The sequence below is a fragment of the Perca flavescens genome, chromosome 23 (assembly GCF_004354835.1).
Source record: "Perca flavescens isolate YP-PL-M2 chromosome 23, PFLA_1.0, whole genome shotgun sequence".
Classification (NCBI taxonomy): Eukaryota; Metazoa; Chordata; class Actinopteri; order Perciformes; family Percidae; genus Perca; species Perca flavescens.
This window is the reverse complement of record NC_041353.1, coordinates 1,161,989-1,183,753: the sequence shown is the minus strand read 5'-3', so window position 1 is coordinate 1,183,753 and position 21,765 is coordinate 1,161,989. Positions and strand designations below refer to the sequence as shown.

The window sequence follows — 21,765 nt, the reverse complement described above, 5'->3', positions numbered from 1 at the left end:
TCGAAGATTACATTTCCTGGTGGTGATTTTAGAAGTCAGGAGAGAACATAGGTAAGGAGGCAGTTTAATGCACATGTGCTGCTACTGAGCGATTTTTATCTGTGAAATGTGCTATACAAATACATTTTACTTACTTACTTACTTACTTACTTACTTACTTACTTACTTACTTACTTTACACAATATGGCCTTAAAAAGAAAAATGTACCAATGCTCCAACCTGCGATTGTGCAAAGAAGGCCGACTAACGCTCTCATACAAGCTACAGAGAGGAGTACGAAAACTAGAATTAGTTACAAATCTTAGTGCTGCGTGGTATACAGAGTCCAGCATTTTCAGAGAAGATTGATTTGCATGCATGTATAAAATATCCCCATAATCCAGCATTGACAGAAATGTTGCTTGTGTAAGTGTTTTTCTCACACTACATTTGACCCCCCCCCTATCCCCCTGCAGGTGGTCCAGGCATCGGGCAGCGTGGATCTGGCTCGCAGCGTTGTGGTTCCTCTGCTGACCCGAGACGCCATCGACTTCCTGCACGCCGCGGGGACGGCCGAGGAGAGACACCTGTGGGTCACCCTGGGAGACGGCTGGACCAAATGCAGGTGAGACCCATAGACGGTTAAAGAAATGGACAAAACGACTCCGTAGACTTCCACGGAGACCAGTGAAGTCAGACATGTTGACTTGTCATAGTAGGAAAAGCACAGCTGACATTGATGACTGAAAACATGTCTTATATTTTAGATTCTTCAAAGTAGCCACCCTTTGCTTTTTTATTAATAAGGGAAATAATTCCACTAATTAACCCTGACAAAGCACACCTGTGAAGGTAAAACCATTCCAGGTGACTACCTCATGAAGCTCATTGAGAGAACACCAAGGGTTTGCAGAGTTATCAAAAAAAGCAAAGGGTGGCTACTTTGAAGAATCTAAAATATAAGACATGTTTTCACTTATTTCACACTTTTTTGTTAAGTACATAATTCCATATGTGTTCATTCATAGTTTTGATGCCTTCAGTGAGAATCTACAATGTAAATAGTCATGAAAATAAAAAGGAAACGCATTGAATGAGAAGGTGTGTCCAAATTTTTGGCCTGTACTGTATGAAAATACATTGGAGGACATGCAGGCTTGATTATTTCACCTATCAGTAGGGCTGGGCGATATGGACCAAAAGTCATATCCCGATATATATTTTGGCTGAATATCGATATACGATATATATCCCGATATTTTTTTTCCGCAAACTGAGAGCAGTTCAGTCAAAGCCAAATATGACATGTCACATGTAGTTTCATAGAAACCGGCTATTTCAGTGAACAGTTGCAAAATCAAATGAATAAATAATAAACAGGTTTCTTCACCTGGTTCATGATTAAATGCTCAGCTGTTCAAATAACAATATAATGTAAACATAAATACTGTATAACAACAGGAGTACCTTTTTTGTTTTTTTAAATCAAAGCTCCATAAGGTGCACATTTAAATAAAAAAAATATCTTAAATAAAAATAGCCTATAAAATAAAAGATGCCAATTTCAGAAAATGACATCACTTCAAAAAGACACTTATGTCATATCACGATATTACGATATCCAAAATCTAAGACTATATCTAATCTCATCTCACGATATCGATATATTGCCCAGCTCTACCAGCCACGTTCTGGTGTGGCCCCCGTGGTTAATGTTGCGGTGATGTTGCGGTGATGTTGCGGTGATGTTGCGGTGATGTTGCGGTGATGTTGCGGTGATGTTGCGGTGATATTGGGGTGATGTTGGGGTGATGTTGGGGTGATATTGGGGTGATATTGGGGTGATATTGGGGTGATGTTGGGGTGATGTTGCGGTGATGTTGGGGTGATGTTGGGGTGATGTCGGGGTGATGTTGGGGTGATGTTGGGGTGATGTTGGGGTGATGTTGGGGTGATTGTGTGGTGATGTTGGGGTGATGTTGGGGTGATGTTGCGGTGATGTTGCGGTGATGTTGCGGTGATGTTGCGGTGATGTTGCGGTGATGTTGGGGTGATGTTGGGGTGATGTTGGGGTGATTGTGTGGTGATGTTGGGGTGATGTTGGGGTGATGTTGGGGTGATGTTGGGGTGATGTTGGGGTGATGTTGGGGTGATGTTGGGGTGATATTGGGGTGATATTGGGGTGATGTTGCGGTGATGTTGGGGTGATGTTGCGGTGATGTTGGGGTGATGTTGCGGTGATGTTGGGGTGATATTGGGGTGATGTTGGGGTGATGTTGGGGTGATATTGGGGTGATGTTGGGGTGATGTTGCGGTGATGTTGGGGTGATGTTGGGGTGATATTGGGGTGATATTGGGGTGATGTTGGGGTGATGTTGGGGTGATGTTGGGGTGATGTTGGGGTGATGTTGGGGTGATGTTGGGGTGATGTTGGGGTGATGTTGGGGTGATGTTGTGGTGATGTTGGGGTGATGTTGGGGTGATGTTGGGGTGATGGGTGATGTTGGGGTGATGTTGGGGTGATTGTGTGATGTTGGGGTGATTGGGGTGATGTTGGGGTGATGTTGGGGTGATGTTGGGGTGATGTTGCGGTGATGTTGGGGTGATGTTGCGGTGATGTTGCGGTGATGTTGGGGTGATGTTGGGGTGATGTTGGGGTGATGTTGGGGTGATGTTGGGGTGATGTGGGGTGATTGTGTGGTGATGTTGGGGTGATGTTGGGGTGATTGTGTGGTGATATTGGGGTGATGTTGGGGTGATGTTGCGGTGATGTGCGTGCAGGCTGGAGTGGCCCAAGGATCATTACTTCCCCCCGTGTGTGCTGAGGTTTCGGGACGGCTGGGAGCCCCCGGCGTTCCCGGCCAGAGAACCGGAGCTGACCCAGCTGGCCGAGAGTCTCTCCAACGCTGAGGTCCAGAGACAAGACGAGCTCAGGACCAGACTGGAGGTTAGGATCTACACACAGATATACACACAGATATACACACAGACACAGACACACACACACACACACACACACACACACACACACACACATAAACACACACATAAACACACAGATATACACACAGACACACACATAAACACACACACACACACACATAAACACAGAGATACAGACAGACACACACATAAACACGCGCACACAGACACACACACACACACACACACACACATAAACACACACACACACACAGATACAGACAGACACACACATAAAACCACACACACACACATGCACGCACACACACACAAAAGCCATATCAAGTATTGAATTAGCCCTAAACACAAACTATATAACACATGAATAATGTTTGCTGTGTTTAAATAAATGTGTGTGTGTGTGTGTGTGTGTGTGTGTGTGTGTGTGTGTGTGTGTGAGTCTCTGTGTGTGTCTCTGTGTGTGTGTGTGTTTCTCTCTCTGTGTGTGTGTGTGTGTGTGTGTGTGTGTGTGTGTGTGTGTTACAGTCGGCGCTGCAGACCTTCCCTCCAGCAGATGGGTACGGTTTCTCAAACGCCTCGTACAAGCAACTGATCCTGGATCAGGACTCGGCCACCGCGGCGTTTAGGCAGGCTGCCGGCCGCCGCGTAGACCGGTAACCGTAGCGATACAGGACGCCGCGGAGAACTGATCCCACATCTGCTCTTTACTGTCCCGATCTACGGAGGACGAAAGACGACAAATTCATCGTTAAATACATAATTACGTATTAAAGTGCAACTGTCGCCAAAATGCAACCTAGGGTCTTTTTGGGAATATACCAGAGTCAAACTTTCTTTTAAAAGTATATTTAGGACGGAAACGCCACTTTTTAAGGTCCCATGGCATGAAAATGTCACTTTATGAGTTTTTTTTAACATAAATATGAGTTCCCCCAGCTTGCCTATGGCCCCCCAGTGGCTAGAAATGGTGATAGGTGTAAACCGAGCCCTGGGTATCCTGCTCTGTCTTTGAGAAAATGAAAGCTCAGACACAGGGTAACGTTAGCTTAGCGGCTGGTAGATTGCAGCTAAAGACACAGGGTAACGTTATCTTAGCAGCTGGTAGATTGCAGCTAAAGACACAGGGTAACGTTAGCTTTGCGGCTAGTAGATTAAAGCTAAAGACACAGGGTAACGTTAGCTTAGTGGCTGGTAGATTGCAGCTAAAGACACATGGTAACGTTAGCGCAGCGGCTGGTAGATTGCAGCTAAAGACACAGGGTAACGTTAGCTTAGCGGCTGGTATATTGCAGCTAAAGACACAGGGTAACGTTAGCTTAGCGGTGTAGAGCCCCTGGTGATACTTCATGTTGTGTCGAGCCTTCTTAGTGCTTTAAAAATAGTGATTTTGATGCTGTCACAGTAGTGCCCCTAGCACTCCCATTCAAAAGGCCATTTGACCGAAAAACGAGAATACGGTGAATCTTAAAAGTGGCGATTCGGTCCTAAAAAATGCTATTAAATGAAAGTTTGACTCATGTTTGTACATTTACAAGAAGAACCTAGGATGCATTTTGGCGACAGTTACGCTTTAAGTATTTACTTGATGATTAAGACGTTTTTCATATTCCATATTATCTCTGTTTCAGTTCTTCTTTCTGACTCTTGATTGGTTGATTGCTGATCATTTCTTCGCTCTGATCGGCTGTTCTCTGTCTGAAAGAAAATGTTAAAATCTGAGAAAATGGATGCAAAACTTCCCTTTTTTAAATGTTTCTTCTTCTACTGATTTTTTGATCTTCCGTGAACTGGATGTCTGTTCCGTTGAGTCGAGTCTTTAAATCTTCTGAGTGATTTAGATCTGACCTCGGGACACTTCTCCGCGGCTGGATATCGTTAACGCCCAAAAGTTAATGTTTCGTAGCTCTGATCCCCTTTAATATTCAGCTATTGAGTTCATAGTTGGAAATTACTTACATTTTTATTTTAGATTTGTGTGTGTGTGTTCTTGTTTAACTATATTTGTGGCGTCCAAAAACAGGGAGTCCAGTATACTTGTGGGGTCCCAACAGCCTTGTGGGGCCAAAATGCTGGACCCCACAAGTATAAAGGGCTGTTTGAGGGTTAAGACTTGGTTTTAGGATTAGGGATAGAATTAGGTTATGGTTAGGGTGAGGGTAAGGGTTAAGGTTAGGCATTTAGTTGTGATGGTTAAGGTGAGGGTAAGGGTTAAGGTTAGGCATTTGGTATTGATGGTTAAGGTTAGGGTAAGGGTTAAGGTTAGGCATTTAGTTGTGATGGTTAAGGTTAGGGTAAGGGTTAAGGTTAGACATTTAGTTGTGATGGTTAAGGTAAGGGTTAAGGTTAGGCATTTAGTTGTGATGGTTAAGGTTAGGGTAAGGGGCTAGGGAATGCATTATGTCAATGACGGGTCCCCACAAAGATAGTGCCACAAGTGTGTGTGTTTTCATTTAAGTATCAGATATTTGTACTTCCTGTAGCTAAATGTCACATTCTTCTACGAACATAGAGCTCAACAGTGTGGTTTCAGAAGTACAAATCCTGTTAATTTTGTAAAGACGCACGCATGCACATGCTCACAATAATTTGTGATTTTACGGAGAAAATCTACACTACCCACAATCCTAAGCATAACAACAACGTCTCTGATTGGTGGAACTTGCTGTTAGAGCGAGCTTCTAGTCTTATACCTTTTTGGCTTTTTTGCCGTTTCCAAAATGTTTTTTTGCGCAGAATCCAATGTTTTATATTCACGATTCATCTCGTAGCTGATTGTCCCAGACTTAAAACTCTTTATATCAGCGTTTCATATTGAATGGGGGGGGACCTGAGCCGTTAAGAAAGAGGGCGGTCACTGTTGAGCTCTACATTAACTGGTTATAATGAGAGATCTTGTGATTGGTTGATTGTATTCCAGGAGTTTCGATGCCGACAGCAGAGTCCAACCAAACCTGTTTGCCAAATCTAAATATGACTTTGTGGCGAGAAACAACACGGAGCTGTCGGTCCTCAAAGACGAGGTCGTCGAGGTTAGTGCTTTAAATATATCTCTGTAAGTCCTATCGGCCACCAACTAGGGATGCACCGAATCCAGATTTTTGGGGTTCGGCCGAATCCTGAATCCACTGGTTAAGATTCTGCTGAATCCTCCTCCCATCCTCAGTCCATGAACACCAATTGCTGCATGAATGGCTCTGGCTCTGGTGATCTGAGGCCCAGTGTTTGTTCAGTGTAGGGCAAAGCTGGTAATGGTTGTCTGGTTAACAGTTATTAACAGTGACTGTCCTTCCTTTGCTGTACCTGAAGTTGCTGCATTCTGGCTGCTGTCTGGAGATTCCTTCATGCACAACTCATATTCTTCCAGATGTTTCAGACCAGATGTTGTAACGGCGGCCATGTTGTGTATAGTTTAGGGTCCTCGCCACCACCAGACCAATCAGCATTGAACAGATTGAACATGTAGCTGGACTTGAATGGTCTTCTTTTGACTGAAAGTTCTGCCAAACAACAACTTTTTCTGCTCACCAGATCCATGTCCACTTTCTCACAGCCTACTGCATTGAACGCTCCACCTACGTAAACACCTTCCCGTAATCAACGGCGCCGTCACCACGGCGACCAGCGTAGCGCGCCGAGTGCAAGCGTAGGGTTTGGTTCCCTGGGAAAAAATTCTAAGGTTCAGCAGAAACCAGAACCCTGTCAAAAAGCCCAATATTCAGCCCAATCAGAAGCCCAGTCCTGGATTCGGTGCATCCCTGTCACCAAACAAACTCTATGCATTTTTCGGGGAAAATATCCCCAAACCTTTTTGTTTTGTTTCATAATATAAGAAGAGTAGCTGACTGCTACAGCATCAGATGATGGGGATCCTTTTAGTAAACAATATAAAATATCTATAACTAATATAATAATTATTAAAGATTTATTATTTCATGCACAGGTGATGAATCTAACTGAGACTTTTCTGACCAGCCACCAACCAAACTCTGTACAATTTTCTGAAGATTAAAAAAGAAATGCAATTCCCAAACTTTCATTTCACATTTCAGTGGTTGTAAGACATCAACATCTCTATCTCTAACTTTCAGACATTTCTATAAACATTATCAAAGACGAGCATCACAATAAAATATAATCTTAATCAAAACTAAACTTCCAAACATCATTATCCCTCCTGGTGTCTTCGGTCAAATCTGACCCATTTTCAATTTTCAGAAATTTGGATTTCTTTCAACCAAATTGTTAAAGAAAATAAAGTGGATGGTTCTCTACGATGCTCTTCACAAGTCAAATAAATGATCCGTTCACTACTTTCATTGAATTTGGGTGTTTTAGTCAATTTTAGAGCATTTGGAGAAAATAATGACAAAAGAACATTGAAAAAAGTAACAAAAATGTTGGTAAAAACGCGGGGGAAAAGTGACAAACAACTTGGGGAAATAAGTGTGCAAAAACGTCGGGGGGAAAACGAAAAAAAAATTGTGAAAAGTGACAAAGCAGGAAATAGACAAGTGGCAAAAAAGAACTACTGTGTTGTTAATGAATGATGTGAATGCTTGCTCTTGAGGGGAATTACTGGAATTGTTGGGTCTTTGTAAATTATAGAGTGTAGTCTAGACCTACTCTATCTGTAAAGTGTCTCGAGATAACTCTTGTTATGATTTGATACTATAAATAAAATTTAATTGAAAGAAAAGTTTTTATTAAAATGTTGAAAAAGTTGCATGGTCGACTGGAAGACAACACAAGGGTTAATATAATGTTAAAATATAATAGAACTTAATTTGTTGCTTGCCAGAGCACGTTTTTCTCCCATCCCAGAATGCTGTGTGTACTAACCAGACCCTCCTCCGCAGCTCTGTGGAGGACTATTATCTTTTATTCTGGGGTAATAAAACCCGGTCCTCCGGTTAAACGTCAGCCACAGTGTCCTTGACATTTATCTGCACTGAATTGAAATTTTAATTTAAATGTTGGTATTAATATATCAATTTGTCGGATGTGTATTGTACATTTTAATGATGTTGAATGTTTTTGCTGTCATGTATTGTTTGGGTACTACTTTGCTACTAAAGCAAAATTAATTGCCCCTCGGGGACAAATAAAGGTCTTGAACTTGAACTATTCCATCGCATTTTTTTAAGAAAACGTGCCACATAATCAAGGATTTTTACCCCGCAACAAACACAGAGAAACTCATTCCCATTGTTCTGGAAGGACTGGTGAAGCCGACGTTTGTACCTCTTGGTTCTGTCAGGTGGTTGACGACAGGAAGCAGTGGTGGAAGGTCCGTAACGGCTGCGGGGTGTCCGGCTACGTGCCAAACAACATCCTGGAGATCACCAAAGCCGTGGACATCACCGGCAGAGGAGAGCCCATCTACAGCCACACCATCCAGGTACCAGCATCTCTCTCTGGTCCTATAATCATTCATCACACTCCTGTCTCAGGCTGCTACGTTTCCCCCCTCTCATTCCCCCTGTTCTGGTGTTTCCCCCCTCTCATTCCCCCTGCTCTGGTGTTTCCTCCTCTCATTCCCCCTGCTCTGGTGTTTCCTCCCTCTCATTCCCCCTGCTCTGGTGTTTACCCCTCTCATTCCCCCTGCTCTGGTGTTTCCCCCTCTCATTCCCCCTGCTCTGGTGTTTCCCCCTCTCATTCCCCCCTGCTCTGGTGTTTCCTCCCTCTCATTCCCCCCTGCTCTGGTGTTTCCCCTCTCATTCCCCCCTGCTCTGGTGTTTCCTCCCTCTCATTCCCCCTGCTCTGGTGTTCCCCCTCTCATTCCTCCTGCTCTGGTGTTTCCTCCCTCTCATCCCCCTGCTCTGGTGTTTCCCCCCTCTCATTCCCCCTGCTCTGGTGTTTCCCCCTCTCATTCCCCCTGCTCTGGTGTTTCCCCTCTCATTCCCCCTGCTCTGGTGTTTCCCCCTCTCATTCCCCCTGCTCTGGTGTTTCCTCCCTCTCATTCCCCCTGCTCTGGTGTTCCTCCCTCTCATTCCCCCTGCTCTGGTGTTTCCTCCCTCTCATTCCCCCTGCTCTGGTGTTTCCCCCCTCTCATCCCCCTGCTCTGGTGTTCCCCCCTCTCATTCCCCCTGCTCTGGTGTTTCCCCCCTCTCATCCCCCCTGCTCTGGTGTTTCCCCCCTCTCATTCCCCCTGCTCTGGTGTTTCCCCCCCTCTCATTCCCCCTGCTCTGGTGTTTCCCCCTCTCATTCCCCCTGCTCTGGTGTTTCCCCCCTCTCATTCCCCCTGCTCTGGCGTTTCATCACTCTTGTGTTTTATTTGGAAAAATGAAAGCCACACGATCAATGACACATGTTTATATATGTTTCTATCTATCTATCTATCTATCTATCTATCTATCTAGTGTGTGTATATGTATGTGTATATATATGTTTATATGTGTTTATCTGATCATTTCATTCAATCAGTCATCACTTCACATCTCTGTCTCATCCTTTTTATTTTGAAAAATGAAAGCTTATGATGCCAAAGAAGGAGTTTGAGTTGTTCAAGGTACTGTAGGGCCACCTGTGGCCGCGTGTTGTTGTACTGCTGTGTGTTTTCTGTGGATTTTATGTAAAGGAACAGTCTCACATTTGGGAATAAATAGCTCCAATGCTAACCGCTGCTAAAACCACAATATCTTTATGTCTACACCTGTTCTATAAACAACATATAACCTGTAAATCAGACCGATAAGAAGATGTTGGAAGGTGGATTCTCTTGTTTTTCATGCAGCTAGGCTAGCAGTTTCCCCCTGCTTCCAGTGTTTGCTAAGCTAGGCTACATACAGTATGTCCTGCTACAACACTTGCTGCTACAAAAAGCTCTTATAACATCGCAGAAACAAGCTACAAACCACTAGCATAGTGCCCCAGTTTCCCCTGCTTCCAGAATTTGTGCTAAGCTAAGCTACATATGTCCCGGAATAACAAACTGCTACCAACAGAAGCTAGTCTTAGCTTAATTTAATATGAGAACAGTCACTTAGCCTGATGTGAGTTTAAAAGAAGGATTTAACTTACCTCTTGTGCTTTTAAATTTAACACTTTTGTAACCGTAAAATATTGTAAAATACCCTTTTCATCTGTGAAATGTTATTGCATGTTACTGGATTCGGTGCATCCCTGATTTGCACTTTGGGGGGCGATGCTCAGGTAAACAAACCACCAAACCACCAAAGCACCACGCACCACGAATCCCAAAAGCTGCGTCAGATCATATGTGCCAGATACGGCCGATCGCCGAGAACGGTGTCCGAACTTGGACACCGTTACGTTAGGCTAAACACATCCTGGATCTCAAATCAGGTTGTTGGACGACTCGCAGGATTATTCCACTGGATGTCAGACTGTTCCTTTCAGAGGTTTTTTTTAGGCTTTGAGTTACACGTTTAGCGGAATAATCAAACCGTTTAGGCGATAATCTCAGTAGGTGTTTGTAGATCTGGTTGCAGTGAGTTTGCTGCTGTGAAAACCATCGTCTCATCTCCACCATGTTTCATGTGTTTCATTTTCACGTTTCCAGCAACTACTGGGAGAGTTGAACGAGGTAAACAACAATCAACTTTAGACTATTAAACTCAAAAGGTCAAGCACAGTCCACGAATATTTGGACGCTGACACGTTTTCTGTTTTTAAATCAGCTCTTTAAAACTCAAACATGTCTCTGTCCAAACATCTGCAGACTGTCCTGTTTCTAATTAAGATTCTCTGTGTGATTTCAGTACATTTCTGTCATGTTTCATTTCCGTTGAGTCTTTTCTTTTGTCTTTATAGTCTTATAACAATGTATAACCAGCTCCATCTAGCCTAGCTTAGCCCAGATCCTGGAGGTAACCGGCTCCATCTAGCCTAGCTTAGCCCAGATCCTGGAGGTAACAGGCTCCATCTAGCCTAGCTTAGCCCAGATCCTGGAGGTAACCGGCTCCATCTAGCCTAGCTTAGCCCAGATCCTGGAGGTAACCGGCTCCATCTAGCCTAGCTTAGCCCAGATCCTGGAGGTAACCGGCTCCATCTAGCCTAGCTTAGCCCAGATCCTGGAGGTAACCGGCTCCATCTAGCCTAGCTTAGCCCAGATCCTGGAGGTAACCGGCTCCATCTAGCCTAGCTTAGCCCAGATCCTGGAGGTAACCGGCTCCATCTAGCCTAGCTTAGCCCAGATCCTGGAGGTAACCGGCTCCATCTAGCCTAGCTTAGCACAGATCCTGGAGGTAACCGGCTCCATCTAGCCTAGCTTAGCACAGATCCTGGAGGTAACCGGCTCCATCTAGCCTAGCTTAGCACAGATCCTGGAGGTAACAGGCTCCATCTAGCCCAGCTTAGCACAGATCCTGGAGGTAACAGGCTCCATCTAGCCTAGCTTAGCACAGATCCTGGAGGTAACCGGCTCCATCTAGCCCAGCTTAGCACAGATCCTGGAGGTAACCGGCTCCATCTAGCCTAGCTTAGCACAGATCCTGGAGGTAACCGGCTCCATCTAGCCTAGCTTAGCACAGATCCTGGAGGTAACCGGCTCCATCTAGCCTACTGCTCCCAATAAGTGACAAAATAACACCAAAATGTTCCTATTTACATGTTGTGATTTATATAGTCAAATAACAAGGTCACATGACACACAGCCATCTTCTAACCGTATACATACTGGGAACAAAGTCCCAATAAATCAGCATGTTCCTTTAAATCTACAATAGTTCAAGAAAGTAGTAACAGAAAGAAAGTACCTGAAAATAAATCTTCTAGGCTATGTAATGTAATCTGTAGTATCCCACGCCATTTCTTCTGTGAATCAGAAGTTTCTGAATATTTATATTTATTTTTTATTTATTTAAGTTTATTTGAATAGGGACAAGTATGTTACATAGGCTCATGTTACATACTACAACATTTTAGCCAAAGCTAATTCTCAATGTCCGTCCCTAGTGGGCCTTTACATAAAATTCAACAATACATAGTTAAAATAAACATAATGATAGAGAATAACACAATAACAACGAAGCCGATAGTCAGTGGTCACATGCTTGACCTCTGATTAAAGAGTCTTTAAGTTTGTGTTTGTAAAGGACTCAGTTTGACTCTCCTTTCACTTCAGGGGGTAAACCATTCCAAGCTTTTGTGCCTTGTACAGAGAAAGCTGATTGTCCAAATGAAGTACTACATTTCGGGATCTGGCAGTTCCCGTTCTGAGCTCCTCTAGTCCTTGAACCCACAGCCCTGAGAGCAGTGTTAGTTACTTTACAGATTTAATCTCTTTCTCTGTAAAGTAACTAAGTTCCAGACCTGCGGGGCTTGCTGATTTAAACATTTATGCATCAGCTTCATCAAATATATAAGCTCTGCCTTTCCCTCCGTCAGAAGCAGACCACCAGGACCGACTACATCGCCAGTAAACCGGTAGCGACTCCCATGCCGCCCCCACCGGCGCCCACGCCTCCACCGCTGGCGCCCACCAGGCTCCCCACGCCACCGCTGCCTCCGCCCGCCCCCCCCGAGCCCGCCAGGCCTGCCACGGGCAGCGCCGTCAGCCGCCAGAACAGCACCGCGTCCAGCGACGTCGGCAGCGTCGCCATGAGGGAGAACAGCAACCAGAGACTGCCGCCGGCTAACCGTGAGTTCAACAACATTACATTTAGAGATGGACCGATACCAGCATCGCTATCGGCTCCGATACCGCCTAAAACGCTGGTATCGGTGTGGGGAAGTACTGGAGTTTATGCACCGATCAGATACCACGTCATAAAGCCCTGAAGAAAATCTACCTTAAAATAGTTTTGTTTTTCCGTTATAACTGACTGACTGACTGACTTTGTTCATGTTTTACAAAGAGTTTAACCTGAGCCAGACAGACAACAGAGATAGAAATCATATCACATCCATACAGAGATAGTAGTATACAGCTGTTATACATCATATCACATCCATACAGAGATAGTAGTATACAGCTGTTATACATCATATCACATCTATACAGAGATAGTAGTATACAGCTGTTATATATCATATCACCATACAGAGATAGTAGTATACAGCTGTTATACATCATATCATCATACAGAGATAGTAGTATACAGCTGTTATACATCAAATCACATCCATACAGGGATAGTAGTATACAGCTGTTATATATCATATCACCATACAGAGATAGTAGTATACAGCTGTTATACATCATATCATCATACAGGGATAGTAGTATACAGCTGTTATACATCATATCACATCTATACAGAGATAGTAGTATACAGCTGTTATACATCAAATCACATCCATACAGGGATAGTAGTATACAGCTGTTATATATCATATCACATCTATACAGAGATAGTAGTATACAGCGGTTATACATCATATCATCATACAGAGATAGTAGTATACAGCTGTTATACATCATATCACCATACAGAGATAGTAGTATACAGCGGTTATACATCATATCACATCTATACAGAGATAGTAGTATACAGCTGTTATACATCATATCATCATACAGAGATAGTAGTATACAGCTGTTATACATCATATCACCATACAGAGATAGTAGTATACAGCTGTTATACATCATATCATCATACAGAGATAGTAGTATACAGCTGTTGTACATCATATCACATCTATACAGGGATAGTAGTATACAGCTGTTATACATCATATCACATCTATACAGAGATAGTAGTATACAGCTGTTATACATCATATCATCATACAGAGATAGTAGTATACAGCTGTTATACATCATATCATCATACAGAGATAGTAGTATACAGCTGTTATACATCATATCACATCTATACAGGGATAGTAGTATACAGCTGTTATACATCATATCACATCCATACAGAGATAGTAGTATACAGCTGTTATACATCATATCACATCCATACAGAGATAGTAGTATACAGCTGTTATACATCATATCATCATATAGAGTATAGTAGTATACAGCTGTTATACATCATATCACATCCATACAGAGAGTAGTATACAGCTGTTATACATCATATCATCATACAGAGATAGTAGTATACAGCTGTTATACATCATATCACATCTATACAGAGATAGTAGTATACAGCTGTTATACATCATATCATCATACAGAGATAGTAGTATACAGCTGTTATACATCATATCACCATACAGAGATAGTAGTATACAGCTGTTATACATCATATCATCATACAGAGATAGTAGTATACAGCTGTTATACATCATATCATCATACAGAGATAGTAGTATACAGCTGTTTAAAACATGATAAAATATGACACAACGGTATCGGATAGGTACTCTGTATCAACCATTACGCAAGTCCAGGCATCCGAATCGGTATCGGGAAGCAAAAAATGGTATCTGGCCATCTCTAGTTACATTACACTACACGTCATTGGCTGAGCCTTTTATCCAAAGCGACTTACAATTAAGTGCTTTCAACTAGGGTTGGGCATCGAGAACCGATTCCTCCTTGGAATCCTTTTAAAAAATTACGATTCCGTTTCTTTATTGGAATCATTTGGAGGATTTGGTTTCACATCTGATCAACGGGTTCCAGATTTAACATGCACAAGTTTGGGTTTCCGTAGTGACCAGGCGCTTGTTGTGTTGCAGCCACGGAGCTCAGTAAGCGGTGCTCTAGCGGGGCTTTATTTTACGTTGAAAAAGCCCCATCAAACTGCAACCCACCTCTGAATCAAAATAAAACTTTCCTCCTATTTGTGAAATAAGCATGTGACCCGTTTCAACTCCACCACTCAAAGAATCGAGAATCGATGAGAACCGGAATCAAAAGGAAGAATCGGGATTGGAATCCGAATCGTTAAAATCCAAACGATGCCCAACCCAACTTTCAACTGTGAAGGTTCAAACTCCAGACAACAAGTAGTAAGTGAAAGTATTTATCGCAAATTAGATCACTATCGCGTGTAGGAGCCACATATGGTGTGTTTCTGGTCTCATTTATATTATTTATTGATTTTTATATTGTGCACTTGTATTGTAGGTGGTGGGGCGTGTTCATCGTGGTTTGAGCGGAAGTAATAACATATTAGTTTGCTTCACCTGTTGGTTTTTTGGGCGAGGACAGAGAGAGGGGGAGCCTGGGAGCAGCACACTTCCTGTCGACCGCCGCACTAACGCACTTAGTCGCCTCACAAAGTGACTTTACATTTGGTGTCCGCAGTACTAGTTGTATTTTACGTGTGGAGGAATAAATCATTGCAGTACAATCTTGAGCACATCGCAGTGTGTTTATGCATCTCCGTGTTTAGGCACTTTGTTGGACTGCTTACAGCCGCAACATCGCGATATTCAACATTATTGCATATTTTCCTCATATCGTGCAGCCCTAGTCTGTACAGCAGGGGTCACCAACCTTTTCTAAACTGAGAGCTACTTTATGGGTATTGAGTCATACGAAGGGCTACCAGTTTGATACACTCTTCTGTAATAACAAATTTGCTCAGTTTGCCTTTAGTTATATATGATTATTAATGATTAATGATACTCATTTATGTGAAGACACTGGTCATGTTAATGATTTCTCACAATAATTATCAACAATGACTTAACAAGGTGGGTAACCGATAATATCAATATTCAATTTTCATTTTTAGAACAGGCCTGAGGGCTACTCATGTGGTCCTCGGGGGCTACCTGGTGCCCGCGGGCATCGCGTTGGTGACCTCTGGTGTACAGTAACGTGTTTTTCTCCGCCCTGTAGGCAGGAAATCCAACATGGAGGAGGTTCAGGACGAGCTGATGCACAGACTGACTTTGGGTCGCAGCGCTCAGAAGAAGATTCCGGTTTCTTCTCGCGGCGGCGGCAGCCTGCCGTCCAACAGCATCAGCTACGACTCGTCTCCTGCCGACGTCAAGGCCTGGCTGACGGCCAAAGGCTTCAGCCCAGTGTGAGTCTCTTTATTTATTTATTTATTTATTTTATTTTTTTAATAAAAAAACTCGATTTACGATTCGATTTCCCCCCCCTCTTCCATTTAAAACAAAATAACTGCGAACTGTAAATATATTTTAAAAATATATATTTATTGTATTTAATTAAAGTGCATCAACATAAACAAAATTGCAAAGGCAAACCCTTTCTCTAAGTGAAAAGTCACTGTGCAGTGTGCAACAAAGATTGTTAAACATCCAAATTATTTATACTGTATTTGGATATATGAAATATAAATCGATTTGACCTACCAACTCGATTTTTAAATCAAATCGATTTTTTTCCCAGTCCTACTCTTTATGTATATTTACTTATATTTATATAATATTTACTTAAAGGACAATTCCGGTGCAAAATGAACCTAGGGGTTAATAACAGATGTGTACCAAGTCGAATGTTCTCTGGGACATGTTTTCATGCTAATCGAAGCAGTCGATTGACAAACGCTGTGCAACCAGTAACCAGAAACATAGCTCAAAGTCAGCGTTCATGATTCAATTTCTCATGATGGCCTCTGCATGTAAACATGAACGCTACGGTCTTTTATAAACTATCTCTGTACACTTACAATGTTCTCAATGCTTGGTTTTACATGTAGGGACCCTCGTTATGCTACCGTGGAAGTGTGGTGCTATTTTGAGCCTTGATAGTGGTATAAAATAGTGATTTACGCTCTGCCCCGACGACTACCGTTAGCAGCTAACCACCGGTTTGCGGTAGCTTGTTTAAAGCTACCGCAAACCGAGACACATTCGATTAGCAAGAAAACCGATCCCAGAGAACGTTTGACTCTGTATACATATGTTATTAACCCCCAGGTTCATTTTGCGCCGAAATTGTCCTTTTAATATGAACCATTGGTCTAATCTTAGTCTGGATCAACGCAAGTACATTTCCAGGATAATTGCCTGACATCCGGATGTCCCTGACCTTCCTCTCTTTGGGTGTTGTCGTTCTCAAAATCCCTTCGCCAGCGAGCTACACGCTGAAAATATCAAGTTTAGAAGAAAATTTGGATGGTGCAACAAGTCAGACCTGCTCGGTTCTTTCAGGAAATGACTGTAAATATTTATAAAGAATATGTTTGATCATCTCCTCTCTAACTGGGAGGTTTTATAAAGAATATGTTAGATCATTTCCTCTCTAACTGGGAGGTTTTATAAAGAATATGTTAGATAATTTCCTCTCTAACTGGGAGGTTTTATAAAGAATATGTTTAGATCATTTTCTCTCTAACTGGGAGGTTTTATAAAGAATATGTTAGATAATTTCCTCTCTAACTGGGAGGTTTTATAAAGAATATGTTAGATAATTTCCTCTCTAACTGGGAGGTTTTATAAAGAATATGTTTAGATCATTTTCTCTCTAACTGGGAGGTTTTATAAAGAATATGTTAGATCATTTCCTCTCTAACTGGGAGGTTTTATAAAGAATATGTTAGATCATTTCCTCTCTAACTGGGAGGTTTTATAAAGAATATGTTTAGATCATTTTCTCTCTAACTGGGAGGTTTTATAAAGAATATGTTAGATAATTTCCTCTCTAACTGGGAGGTTTTATAAAGAATATGTTAGATCATCTCCTCTCTAACTTGGAGGTTTTATAAAGAATATGTTAGATCATCTCCTCTCTAACTGGGAGGTTTTGGGACTGATTGGTGGGATTGCTGTGGACGAAGTACACTCGGAGGTACACTGGTAAGAGCCAATGAGGTTTAACCATGTATCAGCTCATTTAAATAGCTCACGTTACTGTATTGTGTCAACCGTAAACTTCATTTAATATTGGATGTGGCGTTTTCTTTTGCGGGGTGCAAATGTTCCACCAAAACCAGTTCCTTCCTGAGACTATTTAGCAGAGCCACCATCGCTGTGTCTGGAGCTTAGCACCATCCAAGATGATTATGATTGGTTTAAAGAAATGCAAACAACCCAGAGTTTATTCTCCTATCCCAGAATGCATCTGTGGTGTAGTCAGACCTTACTCCGCAGCGCTGTGGAAGTTTTATTTTCCACCAGAAACAGGAAAAGTATTTTAAATATCAGGAATGAAAAATGATATAACTACTCATGGCAGGTCCAGACTTTAAAGATTGAAAATGTGTCTCCTGTTTGCAGCACCATCACCAGCCTGGGCGTCCTGACCGGAGCTCAGCTGTTCTCTCTCAACAAGGAGGAGCTGAAGACGGTTTGTCCCGACGACGGCGCTCGAGTCTTCAGCCAGGTCACCGTCCAGAAGGCCGCCCTGGAGGTGGGTGTCACAGGTCACATGATGTAATCGACACCCAGAGAATTTAGATTAAGAAAATATCAGCAAAATTCATCAGAATCTGAATCAGGAAGGAATTTATTGCCACAGTAGTTACCCGACGTGGAATTTTCCTCTGTGATTAGTGCATACATATACTGTATACACAAACAAACATGTTAAACATTAGTAAGAATAATCAATACATACAAAAACAGAGTAGCATATATACAAAATAGCTGTTTAAGTACTGTGGCAAAGGGCAAATATATAGTCCATGATAAAGGTTGATGCAAAATGTATTTCATTAATAATTATAAATGAAAAGTGTCTTTATGATGCTTAATTAGCTTTAATAGTTAATTGTGTCAGTGTAAAGTTACTTTATGTCATGTCAGGGTCTTTAAATAAAGCTTTTGTATGTTTAAGAGTCATTTTAGAAGAGTTTAGATGTTGTGACACACAGTACAGTGTGTTGGTTAAAAGATATTATTGGATTTTATTGATTAATGTTGGATAATGTCATCGACACAGAAACATCTGACATTGTTTCTGCAACATGTTTTTCCTCATTACTTCTGAGAAGTCGCTTTATTCCAAAAGGGTTTTTAAAGAAATTAGATACAAAATGATCAGTTTCCATAAAACAAACCCTGCAGAAATGAATAATGATTAATGAAAAGTGTTTTTATTTAGCTGTGATAATTAATTGTGTCCGTGTAATGTTACTTTATGTCAGCATGTCGTTTCAGGGTCTTTAAAAAAAACATTTCTGGGTTTAAGGGTAATTTTAGAAGAGTTTAGATGTTCTGACACACAGTACAGTGAGTCGGTTAATGGACATTGTTAGATTTTATGGGATAATGTTCTTGAAGGACATTAGCTGAGGAAATGGGTCTTGCAGATCAGAGCGCTTCCAGGCAGCTGATTGGTTCATCAGACAAACTCGAGCGGCAAACAGAATCAAAGAAACATGAAAAGTCTTCACCCTAATCAGGCACTTTCAATTTGTTATGTGGAGCTAAAAGTCTGTGTGCTTCTTTTCTACCATTAAGAATACATTTACATTTAAAGTGATATTAAAAAAAGCACAGTTATCTCGTATGTTTTTGGAAATGTATCTCAGTGTGGGAGTGTCTTTTAGCTCCTTATAATTTCATAGAATTACCAAAATCATTCTCTCAAAGTCCTTATATTTTAAAGTTGTAATATTTCAAATCATAAATTGGTATTAAGTTGTAATATTTTGAGAATACGTTCGTCCATTTTAGGAATACAGATGTGATTTTTCAAGAAGTTGTAATATTTCCAGAAATAAAATAATGTAGTTTTATTAGGAGTAAAGTCCTTACATTTCCTGAATAAAGTTATTATAATATTCAGTCATAATATTCCAAAGTTGTAATATTTTAAGAATAATTTGATATTTAAAATCTGTAACTTAATCGGTAAAGCTATAATATTTTGAGAACTAAGTCATGACATTTCAAGAGAAGAAAGTTGTAATATTTTGCATTTGACTTGTCAGTAACAGATATTGGATTCAAACCAGCCTCAATACCTAAATTATGAAAACTTTTGAGATATCACAATTATTGACTGAGGCTACAAATCATATCATTTGGACTTTTAACTTATCACACCGACTCTGAAGTAGTAATCTGAGGGAATGCAGTAACTATATTGGATGCAGTAGTTTGTAAATTGAGGGCAAAAATCATTTGAGGGAATGATTTATTAATAAATAAACCAACAGTGTGCCCTGTTGAGACCTTTAGTGTCTTTATAATCAAATCAAGTTATCTTATTAAGTCTGGTTCCTGTCAGCGGCAGTGTGTTGGTGTCTGGAAGCTGCTGGTCTGTCGATAGTCTTTTCTGTCTTCAAGCTTTCTATCCCCCAACTCTGCCAAGGTCTGGTGTGTGGTGTCTATTTCCACCTGCAGGTTTTCTTCTGACCCTCCTTTGATCTTCTGAATCTGTAACCACATTCATTAAGGTATCGTGTTCACAAACGGGCGTTCACCGTTTCGTTCTGTTGGACAGATTTAAAGGAACAATGTCCGAAATTTTTTTCCAAAGACTCTGTCAGATGGAAGACTCATCAATTTTGCTATTGATTAGCAGATTGTCTTCAGATCTGTTAACAAATACAGCTGGCGGTAATGAAGAAAAAGTAAAGCAAAAGAGCTGCTGTAGATCAAAGCAGGACGAGTCATTAATCTGATAACTTCAGACTCACTTTGATTTTAACACCAATAATTCCTGACATTACTTCACATGACTTCACATCCTCCTGCTTGACTTGGAACTTGCCGGTCTTGACTCTGGACTTCACGTAGGACTTATCTGTCTTGTCTTGGGACTTGTTTATGACTTTCTGATCTCAACTTACTTGTTGCTCTTGACTTGGGACCTGGGACAATACTTACCTGTGATGACTTAGAACTTGCTGTTTTTGACTATATTGTCTGTTTAGATTTAGTCTTGTATGGACCTTTTTCACAGCAGACATCTTGACTTGTCATAGTAGAAAAAGCACAGCTGAAACTGATCACCTTAACGATGGCTCAATTCCATCAAGTGTCCCAGTAAGATATTTCAGTGAGTCAGCATGCACAATACCAGGACCTCTCCTAAGTGGAATGTAGCCATCATTAATGGTTTAATACCAGGACCTCTCCTAAGTGGAATGTAGCCATCATTAATGGTTTAATACCAGGACCTCTCCTAAGTGGAATGCAGCCATCAGTAATGGTTTAATACCAGGGTCTCTCCTAAGTGGAATGCAGCCATCAGTAATGGTTTAATACCAGGGTCTCTCCTAAGTGGAATGCATCCATCATTAATGGTTTAATACCAGGGTCTCTCCTAAGTGGAATGTAGCCATCATTAATGGTTTAATACCAGGACCTCTCCTAAGTGGAATGCAGCCATCAGTAATGGTTTAATACCAGGACCTCTCAAGTTTCTTGACTTGGGACTCCTGTTGGGACTTAACTGCCTTCACTTGTGATTTGTTGGCCTTGACTTGGGTCCTGTGACATACTCATATTCATTTGGGACTTGTTGGCCTTGATGTAAGACTCCAGTTGGGACTTTATTTTCTGGACTCATTTGTTTGACTTGGGACTCTCTAGTCTGGACATGGAATATTCAAACAAAGATAAAGACATAGTCTTGACTTGGGACTCCACTTGGGACTTGACTGTCTTGATTCTGCCTTGACTTGGACTTGACCTTCACTTGTGATTTGTTGGTCTTGACTTGGGTCTGGGGATTGGACTTGGAACTTGCTGGTCTTGACTTAGGGCTTCACGTAGGATTTATCTGTCTTGACTTGACTTGGGATTCCAGTTGGAACTTACTTGTCTTGACTTAAGACTTGTTGGTCTTGACTTTGAACTCCAGTTGGGACTTTCCTTATCTTGACATGTTATTTGTTGGTCTTGACTTGAGACTTTGCTGTGTTGACTTGCCGGTATTGCCTTGGGACTTCATACTTAACCTAAAACAATGTCTTTGCCCAACCTCTGACTCTGATTATCACCTGTTTTAATGAAAGACCAAATTAAAAACTGAAAAAGACAAGTCATACTCTAGTATTCAATCTTCTACACCACAGAAGGTGTTTTTTTGACTTTTCATATTAATTAAT

The 21,765-nt window shown here is 41.5% G+C and overlaps 2 protein-coding genes across 2 annotated transcripts in view; both read left to right on the top strand.

Moving 5' to 3' along the window:
• Nucleotides 1–21,765, top strand: part of LOC114550445 (NLR family CARD domain-containing protein 3-like) — a 689,968-nt gene that overhangs the window by 325,752 nt on the left and 342,451 nt on the right. The gene's annotated exons all lie outside the window — the stretch shown is intronic.
• eps8a (EGFR pathway substrate 8a, signaling adaptor) overlaps nt 1–21,765 on the top strand; it is an 82,287-nt gene that overhangs the window by 55,365 nt on the left and 5,157 nt on the right. The window contains exons 13-21 of the mRNA XM_028571243.1: nt 457–605; nt 2,762–2,927; nt 3,449–3,576; nt 5,841–5,952; nt 8,181–8,321; nt 10,446–10,469; nt 12,272–12,524; nt 15,633–15,819; nt 17,981–18,113. Coding sequence (XP_028427044.1) covers nt 457–605; nt 2,762–2,927; nt 3,449–3,576; nt 5,841–5,952; nt 8,181–8,321; nt 10,446–10,469; nt 12,272–12,524; nt 15,633–15,819; nt 17,981–18,113 — 1,293 coding nt within the window. The remainder of the gene's footprint in view (nt 1–456; nt 606–2,761; nt 2,928–3,448; nt 3,577–5,840; nt 5,953–8,180; nt 8,322–10,445; nt 10,470–12,271; nt 12,525–15,632; nt 15,820–17,980; nt 18,114–21,765) is intronic.